The 19,620-nt window shown below is 30.5% G+C and overlaps 1 protein-coding gene across 1 annotated transcript in view; it reads right to left on the reverse strand.

The window, feature by feature from the left end:
• Positions 1-19,620, reverse strand: part of DPP10 (dipeptidyl peptidase like 10) — an 887,847-nt gene that overhangs the window by 58,123 nt on the left and 810,104 nt on the right. The window contains 3 exon segments of the mRNA XM_074301856.1: positions 1,185-1,308; positions 9,004-9,101; positions 16,276-16,430. Coding sequence (XP_074157957.1) covers positions 1,185-1,308; positions 9,004-9,101; positions 16,276-16,430 — 377 coding nt within the window.

Genomic DNA, 19,620 nt, shown 5'->3' on the forward strand with positions numbered 1-19,620 from the left:
AGTCATGATCAGATGGAAAAAGTTGACATTCACAAACACATATGTATATATGAATATACAAATAAGTGTATGTGCAGTGACTACATATATATTATCCATGCATCTTTAATTTTATACATACACACACATATATATATATATATATACATACCCCTATATATATATCTTCAACTTTTAAAATACATATAAATAATGCAAATTTATATTTATATATCAAAACATACATAAATAAAATTGTTATGTAGAGCTGACATTTTATATATTTATTATATAGAGGGAAATGTATGTATTTCATGATTTTTCAGAATATATATGACATATATAAATAAATACAAATGTGTGTATATATATATATATATGTATATAAAATGTGTGTATACTTAAAATTTTTATATTGCCAACTCTTGCACATGTGCAGCTACAAATAAATATGTGTATGAGTACATTTATGATTGTATTGCTGAGAAATATTTCTTTTACTAACAACAAAAATCAAAATTATTCCATTTTATTATCACCTACCCACCTTATCTATAGATAATAGAGTAGAGATATAGACTTTTCCTGTGTATTTTTTTTGGTGTATACAAGAGGGAAGAAGAAAATAAAAATGTAATTGCAACCAATTTTAAAAATTAAATTAAACTTCTAAGTTTTTAAAGTTCCATTTGTATGACAATGTCATTTTTCTCTTTTAAATTATATTTTGTCAATATCAACTGCCTCCTCACCTCCTTCCTCCACATGACAGCTAACATTTTTCAAAGGAGAGAAAAAAAATAAAATTGTTCTCAAGTTAATTACCATTGAAATAATTGTTTCACAAACTTGCTCCATTTGTGGGAAAAGATGATGGATCAGAAATCTAGCACAGGATATTAACTAATGTGACCTTGTTGCCTATGACCTTTTTACTTAAAAAAAAAGAAAAGAAAAGAAAAGTATATTCTTTTTGACCACAGAAGATAATTGTTCTCGATTATTTCTAACAAGCTGTAAAGATCAAAGGACTCTCAGGAACACTGTTTAGAATGATTTCATTTTGGAGCCCATATTTATTTTCCTTATATTTCTATTTTAAATTTTAATGGTTTTATAAAAAAAAATTCCAGACATCCCTTTAGAAGGGGACATTAAACAGATGTTATTAAATAAAAAAAAAAAAGAAGTGAACGCATACTCACTTTGCTACAAGCTCCTGTAGTTGTCTCACAGACAGTCAGAATGGAGATGTTCTGCGGTCTGTTTAACCATCTCACTACAGTCTTGGTATTGCTCACCCACTTCACCATGGTGATATAATATTCTCTAGTTCGGACACAAATTTTGAGATAAAAATATTTAGCACTATATAGCAATTGTTGTAATGCATGTCTTTCCTTATGGCTCATAATATCAGAAACTGAATTTCTAGCAAAAGCAATGGTTTTAAGAGAAATTAATAATAAACATTTCAATTGAGAAAGTAAGAAATATTTTGAAAGTATTTGTTCAGAGAACTAATAATCAGTTCTTTGTTATTAATTTGAGAAAACCCACTAGTTAACATTAACATTTTCTAATTAATTCAAACTAGTACTAATTAATTCATAAATCATTCAAGGTAAAAACAAATAAAATCAGAATCAATGAAGATTGATTCACATAGAAACTGCTGTTATAACCTCCACTCAAAGCAAATTACTAAAATAATTTTAAAAGAAGCATACAATTATTGGTCAACATTATTTCTCAAATTAGGTATTTAGGTACTTTGGGCATGTGGCAACCATGTTAGATCCCTGAGTACCTTAGAATCAGCTGGAGTCAGGATGAGCAAAAGTCTTTATTCTTGGTCTTTAGTGGTATAAGTAAAGAGAGAGTGGACGTGTAGGATCTCTGTGACATCACCTCATTGTTTCTCTTGCAGAAGTGACTCCTGCTAGTCTCACAGCACCTCCTAGTCCCTCCCACAATTCTCTGTATACACTAAATGATTGGGCCAGCACAGGATAATGGGAAGGGCCATTTTCCAAGTATATTCTTATAGAGTATTGTCCAATAAGTAATTAGCCTCAAGTGCTGGATTGTTTTACCCCAGTGCATTGACTCAAGAGTTTCAGTACTTCACAGGGCATTCTAAATAGTTCAAATATATTTAGAGTTATGAAGATTATTTTGATGACATCAATGGCAAATTATAAACTAAATGAATGGAATGAATCAATCTTGTTCATCTTCTGCCTTTCACCATTCTTTATAACTCTGCTATTCTTTAAAAGTCTAATATAGTATTAAGGGAATAAACAGAATTTGGTTTATTTTTGTTTTGGGAAAGAAAATGAGGTAATGTGATATAGAGTTATCCTCAGCAGAGTTATGGTGATGAAAACATTTGACAATTTGAGTCCTAATGTGGATTGTTGGGAAAAACACCATGTTATAAACATAATAGATAAATCAATATAGACCTAAAAACAAAAACACTCCAGTACATATGATGCTATGTTAAAATTGTACTATCCTAGAGAGAATGCCACTTAATATAACTGCAGTAGAATCATGAGAATGATGAACTAGAATTATCTCTAAGAGCCTAATCCTTGAGTACTGCTTTATAATCAATCACTCTTCAGGTGTCATGGAGCTGTTAGTAGTCATCACCTATAGCATAGAATCTCTTAAAATATATAATAAATCAGCGATTGAGTTCATATAGCTAAGCAATTCAATCTTTACTTTTCTAACGATTCTACCTATATTCCATAGAGACCCATTAATTTGGCATTAGAAAGAGTAGAAAGCAGTCCATCCTTTATATAGTTAAAATATTTGCTTCTTTGTCAAAATATCTGTTTCTGTGTATGCATTATTTTATCAAATTGATATTCTTTAGAATGCTTCATTTTTGAGAGCAAAGAAGTTGGCTACACAAAATAGAAACTGATGTCAGGAGACACATTTGTATTATTGAAATGATTTTTGCCATATGTTCAAGGAAGATAGTGATTAGGATAAGATTTATCCTAAGTGAATTATTTTAGTGAGGAATAGAGGATAGATGTTGGGGCAATTTTTTGTCATGTTAGAGGGATTATTCCATATAGGAGCAGAATTCCTTGTGTTACTTCAGGCAATCAGAAATGAAAGGGGGTGAGGCCTAGTTTTATGGAGAGGGCTAAGGTTATTGAAATAGAGGCTCATTGATCAGAGAGTTGAAAGAGTGCTACAAATATATTAATCTGTAGAATTATTCTAATATAATATATTGTAGTAATAATCTTCCTTATGTATAGAATTGGTTAGGTAACTCTTTAGCTCAAAAAATGTCAAAGCTTTCATTTGTATTTTTTTTTTTTTTGATTTACCTCATATTCACTTTGGTATTCCAATTACTTTTAACCTACTCACCTTTCTTTATCTACACTGAATGGCCTTTTCTCCCACTTTGCATATCAAATTCCAATATGTCCTTTAAAGTCTACTTCTTCCATGTTTACTTCTATAAGCAAAAACCATTGCTCATTCAACCATGAAAATAACATTTTGCTTTATGCCTTTCTACATTATGATTGAGTCCTTTTTTCTATTATATATACATATAATTATATTAGAGCAGGATCTCTGCCTTATCCAAATTTTGTATCTGCTCTAATGTCTAGCACTCTTATCTATAAATGTTAATGATTTTCATAGAATTAAAATTAGAAATAAAGTAATTATGTGAGCCAACATTTTTTGGACACAATAATCTTAGGCATAGTGGTGGAGTATCATAAAAACAAATAAGATTTTACAAATACTGGAGATAAGGCATCTATATATACATATGTATATATATATGTTTTATATATATATATATATATATATATATATATATATGGTATATCTATGTATATCTATCTATCTATAAACTCTAGAGCAAGTCTCTAATACAGTGGGACTCTGAAAATGGGCTCTCAGAGTAGATGGCACATTAAAAAAATAAGGCTAATTCAAATTAACTTTATGTTTGTCAAGCAGATTTCCTTCATAAGGTAGCAGGGTATGTTAAACCAAAAAGGAATGGAACATTAAGAATTTTCTCCATCTAGAAACTTTGTTTAGTTGCTTGCCACTGTTATTTCCTAAAGAATATTATGTTTTTGTTTTTGAAAGTTAGTACATATTGTATAAGTAGCATATTAGTGGCACAGTATTTACAGCTCTTGAAATAAGGGAGATTCATCTTCCTAGGTTCTTTTGGTTTTGTTTTATTGTTTCTTGATTTATCATAAAGGAGAGATAATAGAATAACCATGGAGTAAAAAAAGAAAAGTAATTTGTGAAAAGGAATTTGAAAAAAAAATCCCCAATTAAGAACTCATTTCTCACATAAATATAGAACCAAGTTAAATGTACAGAGATAAGAGCCATTCCCCAATAGATAAATGATCAAATGATCATTTTCATATGAAGTAATTATTTATAGTTACTTCACAGATGGTCATTTTATTGCTTCTTTATTGACATTGAGTTTGGATTCATAGCCATATGGAAAATCCTCTCTCACTATTGATTGAAGAAATGCAAATTTTAAAAAATTCTGAAGAACTACCATATACCTATTAGCTTGACTAATAGGAGAGAAAAGGAAAATGAAAAATTCTAGAGGAGATATGGGAAAAACTGAAACATTAAGGCACTGTTGGTAGAGTTGAGAATTAATTTAACCACTCTTTAGAGCAATTCAGAATTATTCCCAAAGGTCTGTAAAACCATTCAGACATACCCTTTTCTTAGCAATATTACTACTAGGCCTGTATCCCAAAAGAGATAAAAACAGAAAGCAAAAGGATTTAGATTTATAGGACATATTTTCTGGGTGCAAAGAATTCAAAACTAATGGAATGTCATTCATTTGGGAAATGGCTGAATAAAGTGTGGTGTATAGTTATTGCTATTAGAAATGCTGAGCAAAATAATCTCAGAAAAATCTGGAAAGAGAATCATGAGCTGATGCAAAGGGAAATGCACTGTTTACAAAGAAACAAATATTGTAGGATAATCAACTCTGAATAATGTTACTATTCTCAGCAATATAGTTATTTAAGACAACTCTGAAGGCCTTATGATGAAAAATGGTATACACCCTCAGAGAAAGAACTAATGGTATCTGAATACAGATTGAAGCATACTTTTTTTTTTTTTTTACTTTCCTTATTTTTCTTGAGGTTTTTTTTTTGTTTGTTTGTTTGTTTTATTTTGTTTTTTTTGTTTTTTGGGTTTTTTGGAGGGGGATTTTGTTTTTTTTCCACTGCATTACTATTATGCATATGTTTTGCATGACTACTCATGTATAACTTATATTGAATTGTTTACATTCCCAATGAGTGTTCAAGAGGAGGGGGGAAGGGAAAGAATCTGGAAGTCAAAGTCTTAAGCATCAATGTCTAAATTTTGTTTCCTCACATAACTGGGGGGAAATTTAACATTGAATTAAAAACAACCATACAATTCTTATGGCAAAAGTCTAATTATCCATAAAAGATAAGTAATGATCTAGCAGAAGGTAAGAAATGATCTAAAAGGCAAATATCTTAAATGGCTTACTGAGAAATTAGTAATTCCTCAGTATTACTATAGGTTTCATGAAATTAAAACAGAAAGTAATGACAGTTTAACAATCAAACCAAAAACAAAGAAACTTTTAACTATTGATAAAAAGAAACAATACTCTCATGGTGAACATAACATAAAGAATGGAATCTTAAGACTAGTTTTTAAAAGTAATTTTAAAAATAATGAGTTTTATTTTCATTTGATTCTGTAGTGAAACCACTGTCAAAAGAATTCCACATGACATTTGTATTTTTGTCATATTTGAAAACTTTTTCTCCCAAATATTTACATATTACAAAGAAAACTCCATTGGATCTAGAATATTCCAGTTGTGGAAATCATAAACTGTGACAAACAACTTTATATATGCAAATAATACTATAACACATCCTTGTAACATATTATATACTACGAAAGACTAAGAAATTTATCCTAAATGTAAAAATAAATAAGTTTCAAGAACCTAGAAAATAATCTGATTTAAAACCTGTTGAAAGCCTACGTACTCCAAACAAAGCCAAACTTAAAAAAATACTGTTCTTCAAAGGTATAATCAAGAAGCAATGTGACCAATTTATTCTTTATTTGGAATAAAGAATTAAAGAGAATGTGTAGAAATTTTGTGAACTCAACATTAAATCCAACAAAGCCAGTAAATGTAGAAGAGAGAGGAAAAGTTGCATATTATATACATAAAATTGTATGGTTTATTGTATACCAATAAATTTACTATGTTTTACTTTTCCAAAATAATTTATATTTCTCTGTAAAAACATCATTAACTTTCCATTTTGCAGGAAGCAGCAGAATCAAGACATCATGTAAAGAAGAAAAGTTTTAGGTACTTGAACTAACAGTTTTTAAAGACATGTCAGTAGTTCAAAAAAAAAGAAATGGTAACTCCTCTCACTCCTTCCATCCTAATCATGTTACTTGACCCTGGTTGATTTAAAATACTGATTCTGGAAAAGATGCGTCAGGAATATATCAACTTTCTATCATCCTTTTGTCATGTGTGAAATTGAGAGTAGCAACAAAACTGGATTTCTATTTTATAAAATCATTAGAAAAAAGTCTTACTTTTGTCCAATGAAATAATATATACATGGCTAAAATGTGTATTACTCACAGTCTAATATTAAATATAAAGGTTTATGAATGCAAATTACAGAGCCAAAATTGAAGATAATTGCAGATAAAAGAAGACAATTTTCCCCTCTTGTGGTAAGTTTATATCATATGCTACCAAGACCATGCCCTGTCTATCATACTCTGGGATCCAAAACTAGACCAAAATGAAATTCCTTCTTCTCCATTCAATTCTTTCTTTAAAATTCTAAACTAAAGTGCCTCCAATAAAACGAGCATGTCCATACATAAAGTATAAGGGTAAAAGAATTGTGTACATGAAACCATAAAACTCTTTTACATACAGATTGCTTTTCTTTTTAACATATAGTAAATTTAACAGTAGCTTTCAAAATTGTCCTATATTATTTCTGGAGTTCTATTTTGTTTGTGTTTTAAAATGCTATGTCAATAACTTATTCTTTCTTTCTTTTCATTTTATTTTGCTTTAAAAACATCTTTTCCTATTACTTTCCCAAAGCCCTCTATTTTTTAAGGAAAACAAAATGACATATTAGCAAATATGTACCATCAAGTGTAAACCACACTGGGCATTTCTCAAATGTATTCTAATTCTCTAACTTGAGCTCATGACTGCCCTGTCTATAGGTCAGTAGCATGCTTTATTAGTAACCTGGACTAGTAGTTGTTGATTTTAATGAGTAGATATCTTAATTGTTTTTCAAAATTGAATCCTTAATATCATATACAAACACACATTACATATGTATATCTACACATATATAGATACACTCATATTTTATATGCATTTTATATCAGGTTTCCATTCAGAACATATTAATATATGATCATGCTTTTTTGGAAAAATCATAAAAATGAAATAAATATACTTTTCTAGAGTTTCCCTGTCTTTTAGGCTCCCTCTGATCCCAAAGCAATATGGCTGCCTCCTTTTTAAAAGTTTCCAGATAAAAACAACTTGATTTTGGAAGCAAAAAAAAAAATTAGCTATCTAAATTAGTAATAAAGTTATAACTTATAATTTAAATTATTACCTATTTTACAACATGGGCATAGATTCATATTATTGAAATTTTCTAACAGTCCTGAAATCCAGATTAGTATCACCAGTTTATCTTTTTGCCAGATTTTGGGATAGATGTGAATATGAATGTTTATTGTAAAAATTATTTATAAATTTTCTGTCCATTGAAAATCAAGTGTGATATATATGTACATATGCATATATTTTCACACACATATATTATTTAATCCAATGAATGACTTCATTTTTCTAAATATATGTACAGCTCCCATTCTTCTTATTTTTTTTTTCAATATCACAAGAGTCCATACTTTTATTGATTAGGGAAATCTGTTCACTGATGAACCTCTTTCTCTATCATATTAGATTATTACTAATAGTTTTACCCAACAAAAGGTTCCTATAGACAGTATAGTAATATGCCTTTTAGATTTAACTAGGCTAGTCCTTCAAATGCAATGGAATACTCCATCATTCTGGACGTGAACTCAACCTTTTTTCCAATACGGAGGATATGCCTTAAGATTTCACAAGAGAGGATAGCTTAAGCACTTTTAATGGATCATTTTAAAAAGCTAGAGTATAGGAAATACTATTTCTTCTAATGGTTATCTAATTCCATAATCCTGATCATGTAGAAAATATGATGGTAGGATATCTAAGTAAAAATCAAATGAAGATGGTCTAGATGTATCTGATCTAAAACCATATTATAAAGCAATGGTCACCAAAGCCATTTGATATTGGCTAATTGAGTAGGATTTTTACCTTTAAATCTAAAATATTTATTTAGTCCCTTGAATTATTATACTCACTGCAAGCAGCATGTTTTTATTCTTGATAAAGTATCCTTAAGTTATCCTGGACTGAGAAGAATAGCAATGTTGGCAATAGAAAGATGTAGCCAAATCTCTTAGAAAATGCTTATGTTTCATTGACTGTGGTTTTCTAAAAGAACTTCATTTAAAAAACATTCTTATTAGAAAGCCCAGTACTGTTTTCAAGAAAAAATGTCAATTGACTATTACCTTCCATAACAACTGCTCCAACTCTATCACTTCACTTGTCAATAGGCACAGTTCATCATGTCCATAGCACTCTTAGATTTATTATTGGATTGCTAATCATTGAAACTCAAAACTCACCAAGACTTCTGCTAGTCCTATGGTAATTTTATTTCAGAATCAATGGAGAAAATTTCAGTTGTTTTTATTTTGCCTCCTAAGATGCAATGAAATATTAATTCAAATAAAATATTTCCGCAGAAAAGTGAAATTAAAATGTCATACCTTGATTTGAAACTGTCAGGTGGCATAAGCTCCAAAGTATGAGTGGGTCCATATAAGTTCACAACATATAATTTAACTGTTGGGTTCACTTGACCTGCCTTTGAGAAAATAAAAATGGTAGTATGTATTTAAAGCATTAAAATAACCTGAGAGATAATTGAAGAAATAATATAATCTTAATCCTATAGTTTTTCACTATTACAATCTGACAAATATTTCATTAAAGTATCAAAATAATTATATGATTAATTACACTCATTTTACAAAACAATAAACTGGAATTTTGAGAAGAAGTCTGTTTAAACTCTTACAATTAGTTATTAGCAAAATTAGAATTCAAATTCAGGTCTCCACATTCTAAGGTTAGTGTAAACTCCATTATACTATGCAACATTTCAAGAAACCTATTTCTAGCATTTCAACATTTTCCCCCTCTTAAAATAAATGTATAATTTCTTGATGTTAGAAACTATTCCAGCTTCAAACTCAAGAAATTTCACTACTCAGTCTTTTTATCCATTCATTAATTTAGATAGGCATGAATGTTGTTTTGAAATAATTTAATTTATTCAGTACAAAGTGCTATTTTTTCTTCCCAATAATGCTATCTGTGGGACTGCCCCTATAACTCAGACAGTCATAACAAGTATTGTCCCTACTATTATTTGTGAGGTATAAAAATCACTTCATTGAAAAAAAATCAATCTTCCCAGATACCCTAGTATCTGACTTTTGGTACAAGTGAAAGGTAAGTTGATGTGCAAGATTTTCAAGATGAGATCGTGGAAAATATGGGATTGAACATGAGTTCATACTTTGTAATGAGGTCCATATCATTTAAACTATCTGGACCCTAGCTCCTTCACTTAAAAATGAGGGAACTCTACTAGATTATCCTTAATAGTCCCTCCTAGGGTTAAACTGTTATAATTTAACATTGTATTCCTTTGGTTTTGTTCTTATATTACTCCAACTTAAGTGCAAATATTTGTCGAAATCACAGCATTAACAATTTGGCATTAACATATGAAATTTTTGTCATTCATCTAGATTATAACACCGAAAGTAGCAACAGAACGTGCATGGATTGCCAATAGGAATTTAGGGTAATAGGGGAAAATATAATGGATAGAGGAAGGATACAAAGTCTAATTTCATCAACTGTGCAATTTTAATAAAGAATACTTCTGAATTCAGCTTCAGATAATTGATTGATTAACTAGTTTTGAAATGATTTTGGCCAATACATTCAGATAATTAATTAGTATTATGGGAATCCTTGACAGAAGAATAGCTGTTATTAGTAAAACTGTACAAATTTTTAGAAAGGGCAGAGGAATGGATATGCTGGGATATGTCCAAGAAGGATTTGGATACTTTATGATATAAATTGGAAAATATCCAATAGAGGAGGAAAGGGGAAATAATACATACATTTGAAAGAAAGACTTGTGCTAACAAAATTGAGATTACTGGAACAGTTTAAGTCAGGATATATTGTTCATGTGAAAGAATTGAAATGCTGCCATTACTGATAGTCATTAACAATTTGGCAAAAAAATTGTTGATAAGGTTAGCTAAAGGTTTTGAAGAAAGCTATGGAATTCAAATCTGAGAATAAGTTGGAAATGGACTGAACTATTTTTCTCCTAGACATTATCCCATGTGGTTATATATCTGTATATAAAGGGTCATGTTATGTGTCTTATACACATGCTATCTTCAATCATTACTTACATTAATATCTTATATGAATATTACAGCAATCCTATTTTTTAAATGTATCATAGAATGATAGCTTTAACTCTTTAAATACCCCCCAAATTCCTAATACCTCCTATGTTCAGATTATAAGAAGCATTATTTAAAGCAATGGAGAAAGGATGGGATACATTTGAATTGAGAATATAAGCATACCCTGTGATTGAAGAACTTGACCCTAATGGCCCTCCAGGTCAAATCAGGAGAAGATAATCCTTTTAATCTGGAAGTTATCAAAGATTTGAAAAAGGCTTGCACCTTCTATGAATCTACATCATCTTATTTAGAACGCTGTTAGAAAATTTGGCTTATGAAATCCTAATTCCTGATGATAGAAAAACCACAGCAAAAATAGCACAACCAGACCAAAGTCTTATTCTTTACCCAGAACTTGTGGCTAGAATGTTGTTAAAGGCCATTAAATGAATAATAAAGTTATCTGACATAGGACCTACAAGTATACACCTTTTATACTAATATAAAAATCAATATATGCTATGAAACCATCCCACAGTGGCAAATTTTATTGGCCACGGCTCCAAATTTCATGCACAGGTTCCCCTTAAGGATAGCACAGCTTACATAATTGTCCATGGGTTATTGAAAAAAAGGTTCCTGAGACCCCTCTTAAAGGACTGACAATCTTTACAGATGTGTCAAAATATAACATTTGTGCTGTATATTCTCCTGACTTAGCTATAAAAAGAATAATCAGAACTTCCTATCAGTCCACTCAGCAGAATGAATTGTAGGAAATTATGCTAGCTCTCACTTATCATCCAGGAGATATAAATATAATATCTGATTCAGCTTATTCAGCAGGTATGGTACAAAGAATTGCCACAGCCCAAATAAAGTTTGTAGTCTCTGATATATTTAAGCTTTTTAAGGAACTTCAGGAGCAAATGAGAAATCACCCAGGTAAGTATTACTGCTTGCATGTTACCTCTCATACTGGTCTTCCAGATCCTTTTTTTGTTTTGTTTTGTTTTGTTTTGTTTTTTTTTTAATGGTAACTCAAAGGCAGATCTCCTCACCATGTTAGCCAACACTCCCTTATTTCAGGCTGCCCAAGAATCTCATTCTAAATATCATCAGGTTGCATAAGATTTATGTCTTTAGTTTGGGATAACAAAATAAGCTAGGAGCATCATAAAAGTACGGCTTACCTTGCTTTCCATGCTCCTACTCTCTCTGCAGGGAAGAACTCTCATTGTTTGAGACCCAGTGAAATTTCACAGATGAATGTGACCCATTATAAATCTTTTGGCCATCAGTCTTCTATCTATGTTTATGATGTATTTTTTCAATTTCAGCAGCAAAAGAAATAGCCTGGGGGGGTCACTGAATTACTTACTCAGGCCTTTGCAGTTATGGAAGTGCCACAAGCAATAAAAACAGATAATGAATTTGCGTATACTTCCAAACATTTTTCATACTTTTGTGCACAGTATCAGATTTCACACAACACTGGTATACCATTCAATCCTCAAAGACAGGTAATATTATAAAGAAGGAACAGAGATATCAAGACACTCCTCCAAAAACAAAAGAGAGAAGGAGCCATAGGTAACCTTAGAGAACTTGTAAATTTAACCCTTTATACTACTGATTTTTTGGATTTTGATGAGGATGTATTGGTTCTGGCAGAATACGTTTCATAAGGGTAGTGTCCAGTGTAAGCAGCTTTGGTAGGTTTAGATAATTGCCAGGTAATGTGAAGAGGTCTGGAGAGCAGTGATAGAAGGGACCAGATATATTAACTGCTTAGGGCAGAAGGTTTGCTTGTATTTCTCCAGATGGAGAAGGAATATGATGGGCCCTAACATACTGTATCCATCTTTTCCATTGGAAAAAGACAGAGAAAGATTAGACCCTCAAACTCAAGGAGAAGACCTAGGAAATATTGAGTGCTTCCATCTCTGACTATGTTACTGAAATAGCAGAACTGTTAGCTTTATTTCTATGGCAACTTACTAATGACTATTGCCATGACCATAAAAATAATTGTGAATGAGACTGATGCAGGACTTCAAAATCTGTAGGAATTGTTGGATTCCCTGACACATGAAATGACGTACAATAGATTGGCTTTGTACTGTCTCTTGGCTAGTGAAGGAAGTATTTGTGTGCTTATGAATTAATAATTATTTTCTGTGCCTTCCTTCTGGGACTCATAGAAGTCTTTTATACTATCTTGTTTATTCATATTTTTATATTACTACTTCCCTATGTGATTTTTCTTTTATGGATTTAGCCACTGATGAAGATCTGCTTCAATTAAAACAAAAGAAAGTAGGAGATGTAGAGTGACACAGATAGTGAGGAACCTTGGACAAGGTATAAGACTCTTTAATCCAGTAAAAGGAACCTTGCTGATGTGTCTGGTTTAGCTTCCCATCCCCCAGGGATGTCAGAGGCCTTAACAACCTGTGTTGTAATTGGAGTTATATTAAAGTGGCAAGGAAACATCTTCACACAATAGCAAGTTGTTTATATGATTCCTACATGTACAGTATCCTATAGTTAGTGCATGTGAAGTGTGTTATAGTTATGTGGGTATATTATAGTATATTAGGGTATGTGGCAGAGAAATTTTTTTTTAATAAATGGACTCCTGTTTGACCATCTTCTTTGCTCCTCATTCATAATCAGGGTTCAGGCTGGTATAAAAACTCTCTATTGAGCAGATCCAGACAAAATTTGACTTTTAAAATTTCAATTGTTTTATACTCTTGAAACTAAGGATTGCTAATCCTTTTTGCACTTCAATATAAAAGTTGTCATAAAGACTTCAAATCAATAGATTGTTTTCTTCTATGATTCAGAAACACCAAACTTAATAATAGTGATTTTCATAGCATTTAAAATTAAAGGAGGTAGTTTTAATTCAGAAGATTAACCTGATAAGCATTTTTTAATTTCCCCTTTTCCACATATAGTTTTACTTAAATAAATTTATTTTATAACTCCTTATAACAAAGGAAGCAACAATTTTTGTTTCTTAGATTTAGAAAAGATGCCCAACATGAATCAATAGAAACATAAGTCCATGCCTTATCTTTGTAGCCAAAGTCTAATCTTTTGCATCTTCTATTGACAGAACTGAGAACTTAGCTTGACAACTCCTTATATGATATATTTCCTCTTGCACAATTCTGTTATTGGTGAAGATGCTTAGGGCCACATGGAGTAATATAACCAATACCAAACAAAGAGACAGAATATCTGGGTTTAAATCCTGGCTCAATTACTCACATGGAAAAATCACCTCCTAGCTGGTCTATGTTTTCTCAACTGTCAAATACTGATAACAATTATGCTTGCAATTTAACAAGGTGATTGTGGGCATCAAACTGGATAATTCATGTGGAAAATATTTTTACAAGCAAAATTTGTGGTAGAAATAAACTGGAAAGTAAGAAAGATATCCATCGATTGAAGAATGATTAAAATACTTTGGTTGTGAACATAAAAGAATAATAGAATATGGATGAACACAGAAAACAGATGATTTCAGAGGGAATAGAAAATAGTTGTATGATCTGATAGTTAACTAAGTAGAACTAGAAGAATAATCTATACCATGACATCAAAATGATTAACATTAAAATTTGTGAATACTTTTGTAAACTGATCAAGAATGGCATGAACATACCAAGGAGAATAATTTATATAATAATAATGCTATAACAACAAATAGCATTGTATTTTATCATAATTATGATCAAAACAATGACCATTGAGGATATCAGGGGAAGAATCACGTGATATGTTAAATTCTCTTGACAGGTGATAGATTTATAGTACAGAAATCATATATATATATATATATATATATAATATTGTATGAACATATATCAAAGCCAGTGAGGGAATTTGTTATTTGGTTATGTATATTTATTTTTGTTTTGTGTACTTTTATATTAGGTTGAGAACTACAGTATAGTATAGCATATTAGAGAATGGTTTTAGAAATGATATATGAAAAGGAAAATGTGCAGATCTTGAGTGGACTGAAATGTTTCTTAATAGTAACAAACACTGTGATATGGTATGGCATTTACAGAAATGGGAAAAAATGTCAATAAGAATTTCATGGGAGAGTACCTTGCCACACACTCTCCACAGGTGCATGGGGAGGCTAGTGGATCAAACACTGAATAACATGTTTAAATTTAAATAGAGTTTTTAGGCAAAGAGCTGAGTTTCTGAGGATATAGACTGAGTGAATAGTCAGGACTACTGAAATTAGAATAGCTTTTCAAATGCAAATAAAAATGATGAATAATGGTCAGAGACCCCGGAAACTAAACCCTAACTGTAGGAAACAATGTATATATACATCTCAAGGGTGTGCATAAGTGTGTGTGTGTGTGTGTGTGTGTGTGTGTGTGTGTGTGTGTGTGTGTGTATGTTGGGAGGAACAAGTCTAATGATATATAATTATTGCAGTTTTCACAATCTCATAAAATATATTGTCAAATATTTCTCATTTTAAGGTATGCTTGTGGATTTGAACTGAAAATCTATATATTAATTTATAATGATATATGTTTTGTACAGTGATTAATTAATTACAATTAATAGTTTTTGAGGATAGTATTTTAAGGTCAATGAGGTTTGGAGTACATAAAATATTTTATCTTTTTCTTTCACAACTCTTTGTGTGATATTTTTAAAATGGGGAATAATCAAGAAAAATAAGATTAACTTTTTAAATCATAATATCCCATTAGTTATCTTTTTCTGTAATGGTTACAATGAATATTTTAAATATGTATGTGAGAGAACAAAGGGATAGGATTGGAAAGGTTTGGGTAATCACTCCCTTTCTTGCTGTCCCTAGTTGACGCTTGGTCCTAACATCAATCACTGCTGATCAGCATTATTTGCATCTGACAAATATAAGAGACAATGAAAAAAAAAATAAAAAGAAGGATGGGCATAAGGAGAAATAGGAAAGAAGAGGAAAACAAAAGTGGAATTATAGAATCATAAAACTTCAGAGTACAATAGATCCTTTGAGATCACCTAGATTTTATTTCTCATTGCCTAAATAAACTGAGGTTTAGGGAGATGACTGAATTGCCCATTTTCACAGAGCTTATTGATTATAAAACCTGTAGTAGACATTATGAACAGAGTAGACATCTGAAAAAAATCAGAGGGTAAATTGAGGAGAGGTGGAAGAAGGAAGAGTAAAGTAAAAGGGAAAGGAAGAAAAGATGCCTAAGGGGAGAGAGGGCAATGTAAGAACACAAAAACCAAAACGATGTTATACCAGGAAACTACCAAAATTGTCAGATTGAATTTTGGTCTTCAACAAAAGTGTCACATTGATAAACTACCCTCCATCTCTTCTAGAGAACAATATAAGATGTCAAATGGCAATCTGAGAGCAGAAAGAATTATAGCTTCTATTAATCTTTGGGGACTAAACAATACTGTTCTCATTTAGTCTACTAACCCAAAAAGACAAGGTTACCAGGCCAATTCCATTAAACTTACCTTGGGATATGGATACTGTTTTGCTTTGGGATATAGCCCTCCAGTAAAGCGAGGAATAACCATATTCGGTACCAAGGAGTCATTTAACATCAAGAATGCAAGTCTTTCTCCATCAGGGGACCACCAATGAGCGATATGGGAATGTAGAAGTTCCTCTAGAACAAATAACATTCTTTGACATCCTTTCTGAAGACATGGGTTTACTAATCCACAGGCATCTGTTTTTGAATTCTGAATGAATTATCTAGTTCCCCTTATATTCAGTTTAAATTTGTTGTTGATTAAACCTAAAACACATCATGTTTTTCATGTCACTTGATAATTTAATGGTAAAATGTGTATAAATAGATTAGCATATAAAGCAAGTATTCAAGATTCCATGTGCATTGGGGATAGATATGAGGAGATAAAACCATTAGGAAGGGCAAGCAGAAAGAGTGGATTGATGGAAGTTTTTATTCATAATTAATTTCTTTGGATCAATATTAAGTTCACTTCAACATTCCTTTATTCAGCAATATAATACATATGCATTGATTAACACCTTGACACCCAATATGGCACAATACAAGAAGAATAACAAGAGGAAGAATGAAAAATAATTTTTAGGGGATTAGCAAATCCCTTGATGGCTCATATACATAGTATGTCTCTGTCTGTTTATATGTGTAGGGATGTACAACGTTTATAATATATATAAATGTACATGTATATGTATATATATATATATATATATATAAGCATATGAAAAGTTGGTTGTTTAACTACTATATAGTTAGTGACAAGAGATTGGTATAGACACAAAATTCTAAAATAAACTTGGAAGTCAAAAGGAAAATATGGGCATAAGTATTCAAGTGAAGGTGAAATTTGACTTATTTCAGAAGTATTAATAAGTTACCAATGCTTAACATGAGGCAAATAATACCCCAGCCCATTCTTAAGATATTCAAAATACACTCTTTGTAAGAACTATCATCCAAGACATTCTATCTTTCAAAAAGACACATTGCCAGGTATTACATGCCCAACATAAAATAAAATAATCTGTCAATAGAAATAACATATAATATATCAATCGAGGGAAAAGGGTTATTTTTACAAGCAAACATACAGACACCTACAAGTCTTCATATAATACTAAGGAAAAGTCCTTACTATTAGGAACAAAAAAGAAGAATAAAAACAAATAAAAAAAAAAACTAAGAGAATTTTATAATCTAAAATATATGTGTTACTTACATTATACTATTTATATGACATTGTATTTTTATAAATCATATTGGAGCAGTTAGATGGTTCAATAGATAGAGCACTGGTCCTGAAGTCAGGAGGACCTGCTTTCAAATCTGGCCTCAGAAATTTAATATTTCCTAGCTGTGTGACTCTGGGGAAGTCACTTAATCCCAATTGCCTCAGGAAAAAAAAAATCATATTGCCTCCACTGTTAGTTTAAATTTCATTTTTGTTCTTTTAACAACACTGTATTAGAAAGACTCTATACAGAGCAGATGGAGTTCTCTCTCTCTCTCTCTCTCTCTCTCTCTCTCTCTCTCTCTCTCTCTCTCTGTGTATATACTCTATGTAGTATATGTGTTTATATATACATATGTATATATATATATACATATATATATATACACATATATATATACATATATATGTATATATACATATATATATACACACATATATACACACACACACATATATATATATATATATATATATATATATATATATATATATATATATATATATAAAATGTTCCAGTGACAATTATAAAAAGAACAAAAAGTAAGAAGAAAAAACTTGCAGATTGACTTAGAAAATGCCATAAAGTTTAGTCTGGTATTCAATATTGTGGAGTTAGTTTTGTATTTTTGTGGATTACTTCATGAAGCAATACAGAGTTACTGTTGGTATCAGATTTTAAACACTAGGTACACATAGTATTTTCTTCCTTTTTATTCTCTGATCATTTATGCATGTGTGTAAAAGACACAACACATCAAGTTTCTTATATTAAGAAAATCATTGAATGTTTAGTGGTAAGAAGGTTGAACATATGAATAAAATAACATTTTATTTCCATTTACTCAGATAACTAAAAATGATTAAATTTTAATAGAAAAGAATGCTTCGGAGAATGCCAAATATCCATTAACTTTCTATCTTTAAGTTTTATTTTCAAAGAAAAAATGTTGTTTTGATATGTCAGATTTAATTAAGATGTCATATTAATTATGCTAATTTAAAAACAATAATATTGAATCGGATCTGTTGAATTATGTTTAAATGGTCTTTCATTTTGAAAATTTTATTTTCTCTATGAAACTTCAATAAGTAATTTCATTATTTTATATATTTCATTTGTTTCATCTTTCTTTGAGTGTTGAGTAGCATTTTTTTAAAAGGTTTAAAACAAAATTAATCTTTTTAAAAAATAGTACCAACACCTGTTAATAGTTCTGACTTCTCATATTTACATGAAACATGTATCATTTAAACAAAAAACACTGCCTACATTTCTCTATAGAAAAAAAATCAATTTAGGATAATACACATGACTATTTATTGAATTTGTTATGCTACAACAGAAAAGGGAAATTTTTGTCTGTAAAAATTAATTTCAATGTTACCTTTAGTTTTCATGATTTTGTGGCTAAATTTAATTTATTTTATAATAAATTTAATAAATGGGAGCCAATAAACATTTAGAGATGAGTGATAAGAAAGTCATATACATATTATTATAGACTAAAGCCTTTGAGCCTCTGGAAAGAACTGAAATGTTTTGATAAAGACAAGTTGTAAAGTACAAGTGACAGTACTGAGAAAAGGCAATCCAGATAGTGGGCAATACAAATGGGACTCTAATAGTCAGTATAAGAATATATCATAAGATGCTCAAGGATGTGAGACTAGTATATTTTAAAATCATAATAATTTGGCAAAGTTTTAAATTTAGAATATTGTTCCAGCATTATTCCTCCCACTCAGACACATTTCTAATATAATAGAGAGTCCCAAATTTGTGCCCTCACTGTTTCAAGTAGCTTCTCTTTTTGAAGTGAAGCTTTTACTACCTTCAAATGCCTTCAAAGACCATACAAAATAGTTACATAGCATAACCAGAGCAAAGTATTGGATCCAATTATCTTATAATTTGTAGGCTAACATGTTATAGGTGCTATTACTAAATTTCTTTAGAAAAGAGATCAAATTTGCTAATCATAATCTTTTGCAATAATATAATATCAGGGTATTGAAAAGGGAAAGTAGAGGCCTCTAAAGACAAGTATGTACCTTTTAAAGCAGCTCCCGAATAGGTATGCTTTGAAT

Source organism: Sminthopsis crassicaudata, chromosome 3 (assembly GCF_048593235.1).
Source record: "Sminthopsis crassicaudata isolate SCR6 chromosome 3, ASM4859323v1, whole genome shotgun sequence".
In the NCBI taxonomy this organism is placed as follows: Eukaryota; Metazoa; Chordata; class Mammalia; order Dasyuromorphia; family Dasyuridae; genus Sminthopsis; species Sminthopsis crassicaudata.